This window comes from Littorina saxatilis, linkage group LG2 (assembly GCF_037325665.1).
Source record: "Littorina saxatilis isolate snail1 linkage group LG2, US_GU_Lsax_2.0, whole genome shotgun sequence".
In the NCBI taxonomy this organism is placed as follows: Eukaryota; Metazoa; Mollusca; class Gastropoda; order Littorinimorpha; family Littorinidae; genus Littorina; species Littorina saxatilis.
The window spans coordinates 32,032,584-32,045,120 of NC_090246.1; the positions used below are offsets into that span (position 1 = coordinate 32,032,584).

Below are 12,537 nucleotides of genomic sequence, written 5' to 3' on the forward strand. Positions count from 1 at the left end.
ACCCTAAAAGTGTACAAAGTTTCAAAGGTCTAGATCGAAAAACGTCCAAGGTAACCTTGATGATAAGTTTTTTGTCCATGGCCGGCTGTCCATACTAACAGACATGGATGAATATTAAGACTCACCCATTACTCAGGCAAGTAAAAAATACCAAAATAAACTCACCACATATGATTCGACTTGCTCTCTGTCGTAGACAATTTGCGCCCTAATGACACAGGTGACTGCGTTGATGTTGAACTCCGGCGTGGCCTGGGTCAAGGTCTGCTTGACGTTGAAAGAGTAGTCGATAATGCCAGCCTCCCCTGTGTTGACGTCCACAGCCCTGCAGTCGTACACCAGCATGCCGTTATACTGACTCTGTAAACAAAACAAAATTTATAATAAATATTCAAAGTGAATAACAACAAAGACAAGGAACAGATACAAAGCTTTCAAATAACACACATTACCATACCTGGTGCACAGCTGAAACAGATTTTCCCTGATTATTTTGTAATGTTGACTTTTTAACACTTGCCTTCTGCTGAAGCAATTATACAAAGTCATAGCTTGAAGATAGTTTTGCTCCGCTGATTTTTGCAAAATTGCAAAAGTACCACGACTGTATTATTGACGGATGTAAAGAAGCTGCTGTAATAGTGATCTTACAAGATAAGAAAGGTATTAATCATTGACAGACTGACAGACCAAAAACATACACATGTATACACTCACACCTACATACAAACAACACTTATACCCACAGACACACACACAGACACACGCTTATATACACCCTTTCTGTTTTTCCTTCTAGACTGTACCCTTTCACACCTTATCTTCCCTATATCTACACATGCAACATCTCCACCCACACTCACCCCCTTCCCCCCCCCCCCCCCCCCCTAAAACTGCAGTCACCCCACCTCCAACACATCAATGGAGAAGTTGCTGCTTGGGGGTTTCACCCAGATGGGAGCGTCATTGATGGCTTCCTGAACTCGCACTGTCACGGGGACTCGAGTCGAGCACATATCTCCAGTCGAGTTGTCACCGTTCTTGTCGGATGCGATGACGGTGAAGTTGTACACCCCTGGCCTGTTTCTCAGGCTGGTTTTCACCTCAATTCGACCAGACTCCTTGTCGGCAAAGTCTGACTGAATGGACTGAATGGAGAACAGGTCGAAGGCAACTGTGATGAGATAAAGACAAACAAATGACTTCCAGTGTGATATTCAAAACAAAACAAACCATACACACACACAAAAGAAGGAAAACAAGAAAGTTTCAGGGATCTGGTTTTCATGGCATGAAAGTACTGACAGTTTTGACAGTGTTACTAAATGATTTTTTTTCTTTCTTTCAGCCAGGTAGTTGACACACACATGCACACAAACAATATGGAAACATATGCTCATGTGTACTCATGCATAGAAACACTGAAAACTGTGACTCATGCTTTCATCTTTTGTTACTTAGTCCTTTCACTGCATTCCATTACTGTTCTCATAACTTGTGATAGTGGAAATATGTGCAATGTGGAATGGTCCTTATTTTTTAGGTGCTGGAGTAGTTCTGTGATGGTAGTAGTTTTGTGCAATGCGACTCTAGGTTCAGGTGCTTGAGTAGATCTGTGATAGTCTGTTAATACTGTTGTTTTAAACTGTCTAACTGGCTAGATCATGATTATATAATTTTATGTGATGATCTGACTAAATGATAATAATTACGTGTACTACTTACTTTTAAATGGATTATAAATTTTAGGTATTGTTCTAGTATTCACTAATGTTGTATTGATATTACTGGCACCCCTTTTAAACTGATATGGTTTTTACCTTTACAAGGCGACGATGTGAATTTGTGATGTAGATATGTGGCTGGTTATGTGTGAGAATGTAAATAATTGTGTGTGTGTGTGTGTGTGTGTGTGTGTGTGAGTTGTGTCTGTGTGTGCATGACAGTGTAATGTACGTATGTATGCATGCATGGTGATGTGTGTCTGCATATGTGTCTGGTTGGTTTTTATTTTATTTTTACCGTGCCGTGCCAAGATGAAATCCTTTTGCAAAATTGGTGAATAAATATCTTGTATCTTGTATCTTGTATCCAGACAGACATGACTTATTTCATGTGAACACACACACACTCACTCACACACTCTCTCTCTTACTTGGGGGCCGAGCAGACGCCATGTCAATTGTGAACAGGATACGTCGGTTGATTCCAGAATCCCTGTCCTCGGCAAACAGTTCAACCACCTGGTCACCGATGTCAGCTGTTTCTATGACAACACCGCTGTAACCATTTGTCTGGTCAAATACAGGGCAGTTGTCATTTTTGTCTTGGAGGATAATGTATACCTGAAAAAATAATGTAGGAATACACAGTACACGACAAATTGACTCCAGTACCTATACATATACACACAACATTCTCTCTCCACTGATGATAAGTTCTAGAAAGAAAAATTGTTAAAGTTCTACAGCTCACTCAAAAAACTTGACAAATCCACTGATGATCAGTTCTCGCAAGAAAACTTGCCTGTTTAAGCAATATTGTAATTCAATCAAGTTGGCGTTTTAATGAAACAGATCCTGTGATTGGTCAGAAGGCCCCAACTCATTAAAAATTACCGGTCATTAATTGTCGATAACCAATCGCTAAAAAAGCCATTAACCACCTGCTGGCGAGGCGCATTGATACAACCTCAACTAGTCTCGGTTAGCTTTGAGGGTCATTTTACAAGTAGGAAATATGAAGGCCAATGAAATACCGAGACCATAAGGTATGCGAAGTGATGACATCGAATACGTGATGTAAGTTGATGCATGAATTCTTCCGGACTACGTCAGTCAATTCCAAAGATCGCTTTTGTGATGAAAAGAATTTGTTTTAGAGTTTGCTGTCCAGAAACCCGTCAAAATGTATGTGAAAGAAAACAAAACAGGAGCAGAGTGATAAGATAGGAATACAAAGACATATTTCTTGGGACTTGACCCTTGCAGGTAGGTGGACTGAAAGAAGTGTGTGAACAGAACAGAACCAAAGCCTAATTGAAGCCCTCCGTCGCTTCGCTTCGTCGGGCTTCAATTACCTTTGGTCGAGAGACAATCCACGATGACGACCTCGAAGTTTCAAATGGAAGCATGTTAATGTGTAATTGATCACTCACAACACTTCTTGCCCGGAGAAGATCTTGAAATCTGCTTGCCTGTAAACTTCACTGATCATACTCGGAGATAATATGTTGAATTACACATGATTTCGCAATGCAAATCTACATCTTTTACAAGTGTATCTTGTACCACCGGGCTTTGCCGAGAGAAGAGATCAGCTTGCCATTAAACTTAACTGATTGTCCCCAGAGGTAACACGTTTAATTACACATGATTCAGCTTCGCAAATCTATATACAGTGAAACCCCCTTTTGAGACCTTGCTTTTTCAGATTCTCTGTTCATAACATCTGTAACTTTTTAAGGCCTGATTTTCTTAAATTTGTCAAGGTCTTAAAAGGACTCCTGGTTCACACTGTATATATTATCAAATGTACAAAGTAATCACAGAAGTCTGCAACATCCTGGAGCAGACAAATTCTTACAGGCGCTGTGGTGTTCAGCCGGACGCTTGGATTGTTGGGACTGTCATAGGCAGTGACCTGGAAGGTGTATGTCGTTTCTAACTCTCTGTCAAGATTCGCATTTGGCTGTAGGAAAATGTCACCCTGTAAAGCAAAAGTGAACAATATAAGTTACATTTTCATTCTTTTTTTCTTTTCATGTCTTCTTTTTCGTTCACATTCACTCATGTTTTTACACAAGTGGTGTTTTTACTTGTATGACCGTTTTTACCCCACCATTCAGCCAGCCATACACCGTTTTCGGGGGAACTTTTCAAGTTAATCACTCAATTATTCTACCTCTGAAAAATTCTTTTATCTATTTGTTGCTCGTCATCCCCCCCCCCCCCCCCCCCCCCCCAAAAGACTGCTTGTGGAAACTGGTTTATTTCCTTGCAGATGTCTGCATCTCTGGCGAATAAATTTTTATTGCCTTCTTGTTGTGAAGCACTTACCGTCATGGTGTCCACACGGAAGTACTTATCGTCGGAATCGTATCGCACGACTCCATAGTCTCCCTCATCCCTGTCTGACGCAGACACTCTCACCAAGGCGTCTGTGCCATTGGAATGCTCCAATATTGAGATCTGATACACGTTCTGTGACAAGTAAACAAAACAAGTGTGAGGGGAACAGCAGAATCTGACCAGTGCAATATTTTAAGGAAAAGTCCAAACTTTGTCTATTGCTGAAACGTATTGTGTGTAAATTTGCCTGTATGAAAACAAATGTCCCTCTGTTGATGATAACAATGGCACCCCCCTTTTCAGAGCCCTACATTTCAGACTTTCCCCATTTTAAGACCTTGCTTTTTCAGAGTTTCTCTTCATTATCTCTATACATTTACTCTCTCATTTAAAATACCTGATTTTCACAATTTGTTGTAGGATGATATAATTGCAGCCTAACACCAATGTCCCTTGAAACAAATAATGAACACTATTTGTGTGTACCTGGTTGAAAATTGGCGTGTTGTCGTTGATGTTGATGATGTTGATGAAGACGGTGGTGGTGTTCCTCAGAGAGGGAGAGCCGCTGTCGGCAGCCTCCGCCACCAGTGTCACATTGTGCTGCATCTCGTAGTCAAGGCGGCCGTTCACTTGTAGCACACCTTCAAAGTTCAGGAACAGAGAACACTGACTTGGAATACAGGATCTTTTTGTGTGTATTAGGTCATGTGCTTGCGCACTAGCAGGTCTGCACATAATTTGACTTGTAGTCTCCGCTCTAAACCCACCAGGCACAGTCCAGTTTCGAAAAACCAAACCTTCAGCAAGGAAAACCAACGTCCTTACCACTAGGCGAGAGGAGTCCGTAAATCTGCAGAACTTCCTGGCTTTCAGTTAGTGGAACTTTTTTCTTCTTGAAAACGGTTTTCACCTTCTGATTTCATAAAGCATCAGTCTACTCAAACTTGTGGGCATCAGTAGGGTTACTCCATGTCAAAAGGATTTACATGTTGCATCTGTGGCTGTATCTAAGTGCTGTTTGCCAATTTACCACTAACTTTTGAGCGATTGTTTAAGGAACTAAGTTGGTTGAAAATCGCTGCCCATATGAACAGAGCCAAGTTCAGTCTAATTTTAGAGGCACAACAAAGCTCGCAAGCAGTGAGTATGCACTAAGGCCGGCAAATACCGCCTCAAAGCATTGAGCACGTCGGGGTAAACCCCCTGAGAATCGGGGGCCAGTCGCTGACGAAGTAGAGCTGTGCTTAACCGAGTCTTCAAGTAGGTGCTAAATTGGGATTAAATTGGGACTAAATCATCAAGATCGTTCACACGGCCAATTTTTGCCGATTTGGTCTCTGCAACTTCTTAGCAACTTGCTGACAACTAAAATCAGTGGAAAGTTGGTTGTAAGTTGGCCATGTCAACAGCACTTTATGACCTTATTTACCTGAGGTGAGACTAATGGTGAAGAGATTTCCTGGGTTGGACTCCAGCCGGTACGCTCGAATCTGATCGTCCTCGTCCCTAGCCAGGATGGAACCGACAAAGGTGGACAGCGGTCTCTCCTCCAGAACGCTCAGGTTGTAGAATGGCAGCTCAAATTGCGGGGCCTGGTCGTTGTACTCCAAAATCCGAATGAACAGAGCACCTGCACATAAACAACACTAATCACAGTCAGGCTCTACAACGGAGTTATGTACAAAATACAATTATTCCAAAGTTGTGTGCATTTCTTAGCCCTTTTAGACAGAAAATGTGAGTCCTATCTTTTAGAATAGACAAAATAATGCATTAAAATGTCTGACAATGTTTCAAAACACAAGAAATCTTAAACAAAGACTTAATCGACAGAATGTTGTCTTAATCAACATTTCCCATGAGAAAAACTTTCTTGCTTTTTGAAAGGGATTTTTTTCCTTCAGGACAAGATTGTTTCACACAAATTATTTTGCTGCATACACCTACACACAAACACACATACATACCAAAGCCTTCCTGAGGAGGATTAACTCTCGTGTCTTGCACAAAGAGGGTGAAGCTCATAAAGTTGACCACATCACGGTCAAGGGACTTGTTGACCCTCACATTGCCTGCCCTGTCGATGCTGAACAAATCCTGCAATAGAAAATTCAAACGTTTGAGAAACGTATCTAAAAAAACACCTGATCAATCAATCATAAACAAAACATACACATGAAAGCATGCACAACTACACAATGAAATGACGAATGAAAAATGAAACACACGCACACACACACAACACACTCACACAAGTTTACATACACGCACACACACACACACACACACACACAGAGCCATATACAAAGGTGTAAAGGAGAGCTGTCAAAGAGAAAGACATATTATCCACAGATATATAAGTGCATGCAGGTGTGCACGCTACATGGACAGTAAGAGAAACACACACAAGCACACCCATCAGCATACCTACACTCTAACACTTACCTGGAATTTATTCCTATCGGTGACCTCTACTCCTGAAGGGTTAAAGGCTCTGGTTTCTATGTCCTTGAACTGGATCTCCAGCTGCTTGTCAGCGTCGTTGTCTTTTGCTGTTACCGTGGTGACGACATAGCCCACTGGTCTGTCTGCATGATGCATAAGTATTGTACAGTTCGAAGCAAACAAAAGTTTTGTACAGTCAAAAAGAAACAAAAGTTTTGTACAGTCAAAAACAAACAAAAGTTTTGTATTGTCAGAAACAAACAAAAGTTTTGTTCGGTCAGAAACAAACAGAAGTTTTGATCAGTCTTTCTTGTATTCTGGCTTAAAACCGGATGAATTTAACTCAGGGTGCAAACAAACTGTTTCAATTATTTTGATGTTAAGTTAAGAATGTTCTCTAACACAGGAGACACACACAATTTCAAAACTTCTTCTTTACTAAAACCCCAAACAACCTTCTCATGATCAAAACATGACTTTGACGTCGGCAGTCGACGACACACTTAAGCTTATTTCAAATTGCAGAAACCTTTGCTGTCATTTGAGCAAAATTGCCCAACTTTAAAACTGTGGGGGGGGGGGGGGGGGGGGGGGGGGGGGGGGGGGGGTAAGGCGACAACTAAGTACTGCCTAAAACTTTTCAAAATTGTAACAACTTGCAGGGCCGTTTTAGGTTATTTCCAATCAAAATAATGCCCAGCAACAACCCTAGATCTGCTGACTCACTCTCTAACACAGAAACAGAGGTTGTCGGTGGGTCGAAATAGGGGTTCTTGTTGTTGGTGTCCAAAATGTTGACAACGACGTAGGTTGTGCCTGTGTTGGAGGGGCTGCCACGATCACGGGCCTTCACCTGTTACACATGCATAACAACATCAGTATTACAACATCAGTATAATAGCAACATTCACTAAAGATGTCTTACCGTCTAGTATTAACCTTATCAGAGTCTGTCACAGACATGTGAAAATGCATGCTCCTAATATCACACACACACGCACATGCATGAGAAGATACACTGACAGTCAGGACAACTAGAAACACACCTACACCAATATACTCACACACACCCACACACTCAAACACCCACCCACACACTGACAGACACACATAAACACACACACATACACTCCATAAATTCTTCTTCCTGATGACAACAGTCGCTTCATTTTTTACCAAGCAAAAACATGCAATTTTCACTCACAAGAAGTGTGTATCGACTCTTGATGTCGTAGTCAAAGACAGCATCTGGGGACGTGAGGATTTCTGTTCTGAAGGCATTGCCCACTGTCCCATTTGACCGAACAGTGAACTTGCCAAAGCTTCCCTCATCGATAGAAACATCCACCTGTCCATTTCCAGTTGTTGGGGCGTCCTCATCAGAGCATGTAACTATGATGACAAAACTACCTGCAACGGTAAGAATTGAAAATTTCCATCTAAATTTTAATTTGATTATATACTTACCCAACTCACATACAGCAATTTACTCCAGTTTAGTGCTAGGACGCTGAATAGCATCGCCTTGGTAACAAGGGGAGGTCACCCTAAAAAAGAGCTACCTTGACCCCTTAACATGACAAAGTCACGCGTGACTTCCTGACCTTGCCGCCATCTTTGAATCATTCAATCGAAAGCGAACATAGAAAAATTTCCCTCTTTTTTAGGAAAAACCCCCCATAAAAACCCCAAAAGCGGGGCAGGCGGGCGGGTATCAACTATGTGAGTTGGGTAAGTATATAATCAAATTAAAATTTAGATGAAAATTTTCAATTAAATTACATTCTTATCCCAACTCACATACAGCAGAATGCTAATGAAGGAGGTGGGAAAACAAAATTCCACTTGTCCAGCAGCGACAAAGGCTGGTAGGGAGCTACTGCCACCATGACGAGTGCTGGCCACATCTCGCAGGTAAAAGTTGATGAAAACGCCCTGCGATTTCCAGTAGGCAGCGTCTAAGACCTCTGCCAGCACGCCTGAGCGGAGGACTGCCAGAGAAGTAGCCCAGGCTCTGGCTTCATGAGTTCTTGACAACTTCATAGGAAGGACAGAATGCCCAATCCCAACTTGTCTGTGCCACCACGCATACGCTTGTTTAATAAGCGTAGAGACCCATCTTACCAAAGTGACCCGCGACAAGTCCTTGCTCCTTTCAGTGCCAACTGAGATGAAGAGCAGTTTTTGGTCCCTAGACCTAATGGGCGTGGTACGGGATAAGTAGCTGGTAAGAGTACAAACAGGACAATTGACCATATCAGGGTCACCAGACGCAAGAATCCTACTTAAAGGAGGAATGCGAATAACAGAGGAGGACAGACCTTGTTTTTGGTTTTGGCAAGGAACTCCGGCCGAAATCTTAAAACAAAAGAGCCATAGCTCTCAAAAGAAATATCCTTAGCCAGGCCTGAAAGAGCGTGCACCTCACCGCCTCCACGGGCAGAGGCTAACAAAACGAGGAACAAGGCTTTACGAGTCAAGTTAGCTAAGCTCGCTGAAGCTAAAGGTTCGAAATCCGAAGAGGCTAGAAACTTGAGTACCAAAAAAATAAGTCCCACGCGGGAAGAGGGGACTTAGCCTTCGTAAAACCAATCGCTGCCCCCTTAAGAACACTAGCAATTACACCGCCCAGGTTAATGCTATGCCCTAATTGCTTCAGAGTAGAAGAAATGGCTGAGCGCCTGACTCTCAAAAAAAGAAGGAGCCAAGCCCTGAGCAGCCAAACACGAGAGATGATTTGCTACATGCATAGAGCGAGGTGAAGTAGCAGTAACTCCATTCTCCGAGCACCACTTTGTCCAAGCTGACCAGTGTGACGCATAAACAGTGCTGGTCGATTCCCTGTGGGCCTTTTGGACAAAGCCTAAAGTAGCGTCTGAGGAGCCAGAACGGCGCAGCGACCTAGAAAGAATGGAGGGCCGTCTGCGAGGCGAAGGAGGACGGGGAACCAATGTTGGCTGGGCCACCAAGGGGCCACCAACACCAAGCAAGGCTGACCCCGCTCCGCCTTCCTGAGAACCTTTCCCAAGAGATGAAAAGGGGGGAAAGCATAGGCTCAGACGCGACCAGTTTACTTCGAGGGCGTCTGTTTCCCTCCCCTCTGGGTCTGGAAAGGGGGAGATAAAGACCTGAAGCCTGCAGGAGAATCTTGTCACAAACAGATCGACTGTAGGCTTGCCGAAATGCCACCCAGACGTTGTAGGACCTGATGAGTCAGAGACTACTCCGTGTGCATCGTACACTACGGGCGACTGAAGTAGTCCGCAAGAACGTTGAGTATGCCTGGGACGTACTTCGCTGACAACAGAATAAGGTGCTGGCTGCCCCAGGCAAGAATCTGACCTGACCTGACAGAAGAGCGAGAGACAAAGTGCCTCCCTGTTTGTTGAAAAAGGCCGACATGGTCGTGTTGTCTGTGCGAACCCCAATTTATTCGTTCCTGACCATAGACAGAAACGATTGGAGTCCCAGGAAAACAGCCTCTAACTCTAGGGCATTAATGTGCCCCCCACTCTGCGTCTCGTTCCACAGACCTGACGCAGTGTGAACAGAAAGATAGGCACCCCAGCCCTCCATAGACGCGTCTGTGAACAGAAACTCGTCCGGGGGGGGGGGGGGGGGGGGGGGCAAACGAAATTGGCACTCCCTGTGAAATCCCAGGGAGCAGCCACTGCCTCGTTGTGTGCCGACACCAGCTTTCAAGAGAGACTACTGTCTCCCAGCCCTGAAGAGAAGGCTTCCACAGCGAACTCAGGGCAGCCTGAAATGGCCGCTTGTGGACTCTGCCTAAGGGCACAAGAGTGGCCATCGATTCCATTTGGCCAAAAAGAGAGGTCAGAACACGAACAGCCGCTCTCTTTATCAAGGACAGAGTACGAAACAGACTTTGCAACCTGTCCACCCTTCTCTGTGAAGGGCGTACCCGCCAAACGACGGTGTATGTCTTTGCGTGTGGAAGAAAAACAACCCCAATGCTAAAAACGTCTGTGCCAAACCTAGGCTTAGCCACATGATGGTGATTAGTTATTCCCGTAACCTCTTAGAAAGAAAAGCTGAAACTAAGGAATTCCTGCGAGTCCTTTGTGCTGCGCAGCGAAAGTCGCTGACAGAAGCCACTGCCTCAAGAGGTAGGCTTAGCCGGAAAAGTTCCGACTGAGAGGTTACGAGCAATGGCTCAGTGAGCCTAAAAATTTAGTCAGAATGTGAGCCCATAATTTGGACATGTTCTGGCGACTTGTCAGAAACCAAAGCTTATGACCCTGATGAGAAAGCGCAATTCTGTAAGCCGTAAAAGCTGAGAAAGTTTTAACAGCTTGCCTTGTTTTTCACCACAGAGGCAAAAAACAAAAATTGAGGCCTTAGCAACTTCACCCTAGAAGGTGAAAAATAAGAGGTATGCCGCACCAAAGATGGGCGTACATACCGCGAAGCTGCCTAAGGCAGAGGGTTTAACCCAATGTGTGTTTGCTTAGCTCCGCATCTTGCCTAAATAAAGGCCAAATGTGGCCAGCCGACGCAGATCACAGCTTCTCCCAGAAGATGGACCACAAAAAGCAAAGAGCGGAGTAGATCCGCCTCTTGTTTGCAACCTGAGCCAAGCAATGTGCCAAGAAAAGCGCTGGGAGGCTCCGCTGTACAAAAGACTTTAGCCAAAGCAGCTAGAAGCGACATGACATCCTTCTCCCGTGCGTCACGACGAAACTCGAAGTTAACAAGAGCAGAGAAGATAGAGCTCTATAAAAAAAAATCTTGCAAAGTTTCCTAAACAGAGGATAACTTGAAAAGATCATGTGCTTATTCCCCCAGAGACAAGAAAGAGGACTCAGTATAACATACTGTTCTACTGTAGCCGTCTTCCCTACCAGAATAGTGACAACTTTCTCTACCGCATCGTCACGAAACCTGAATGGGTCTAATGACGACGCGATCAATCTCGCCAGAGATCTCTGCAAAGTCTCAGAGAGAGACGATAACTCAAGCAAACGTAAGCCAGTTACTCCCAAGACAAAAGAGAATTCTCCGAAAACGGGACTACTCTGTCTCTGCTGTATCATCTTGCCTAAGGACTGCAAGTTCCGGAAAAGTGAAACGAGGCAAGGCAAACGAGCCAATCAAATTGACTGAAATATGCAGCAGTGTAAACCTCTTAGCCAAACCAGCAGGCAAAGCTGAGGCTAAAAACAAAGAAGCACGGTAAGGCTGCGCTGAATCAGGAGCCAGACCTTGTGCTGTTAACCACGGTACAGCGTGAAACGCACCGCCATACTGCCCAGTAGTCAGTAGCATAGACAGCTCAAACGCTACCAACGGGAATTTCCGAAAACGGGAATTTCCGAAAACGGAACTGCTGTTACCAGTCCTTCGCAGAACGGGAATCCCCCAAAGCGGAAGGAGGTTGGGCAACAAACCTACAAGTGTTGCCGCACACTCCTCGAACTACCGTGAAGTAACTTCCGCCGCCAAAGCCAGTGCTAGCGGAAGTTCAACCAGTACACGGAAGTTGGCATCTTCGTCAACCTGAACAGAAGCACCAAAATCCGACTCATAATCCCGCACATCCGTGCAACAAGGCAACGAACTTCCGCCCTGACTACAATAGTCAGGCGAAGCGTAACCCAGAAGAGACGACACACGAGGGATGCGATACCCAAGCAGTGTGTCCCTAGGGACTGCTTTCCTGCCCAGAGGGCGGAAGCGGGGAATGACACCCCCTCCTCAAAATACCGTGAAGCCACTTCCTCCGCTAAAGCCAGAGCTTGCGGAAGCTTAGTCGGTATGCGGAAGTTGACATCTTCGTCACCCTGGACGGAAGTGCCAAAATCCGACTCATAGTCCCTCACTTCCGTGAAGTCAGGCAAGACACTTCCGCCGTGACTACCATAGTCCGACGAAGTGTCGCCCGGAAGAGACGCCCACGAGGGATTTTATACCCAAGCGGTACGTCCCTAGGGACTGCTTCCTGCCTGAAAGGCGGAAGCGGGGAAAGCTGTGAAAGCTGTGCTGCCGCACCAACCGCTCC

General features: G+C 44.6%; 1 protein-coding gene across 1 annotated transcript in view; it reads right to left on the minus strand.

Annotated features, from left to right (window-relative positions):
- LOC138958775 (cadherin-87A-like) overlaps positions 1-12,537 on the minus strand; it is a 91,106-nt gene that overhangs the window by 28,221 nt on the left and 50,348 nt on the right. The window contains exons 20-30 of the mRNA XM_070330058.1: positions 7,723-7,928; positions 7,245-7,371; positions 6,519-6,661; positions 6,041-6,170; positions 5,503-5,703; positions 4,557-4,714; positions 4,059-4,202; positions 3,586-3,708; positions 2,156-2,345; positions 909-1,174; positions 166-360 (exon numbers count right to left, since the gene is read on the minus strand). Of these exons, the coding sequence (XP_070186159.1) occupies positions 166-360; positions 909-1,174; positions 2,156-2,345; positions 3,586-3,708; positions 4,059-4,202; positions 4,557-4,714; positions 5,503-5,703; positions 6,041-6,170; positions 6,519-6,661; positions 7,245-7,371; positions 7,723-7,928 (1,883 nt within the window). The remainder of the gene's footprint in view (positions 1-165; positions 361-908; positions 1,175-2,155; positions 2,346-3,585; positions 3,709-4,058; positions 4,203-4,556; positions 4,715-5,502; positions 5,704-6,040; positions 6,171-6,518; positions 6,662-7,244; positions 7,372-7,722; positions 7,929-12,537) is intronic.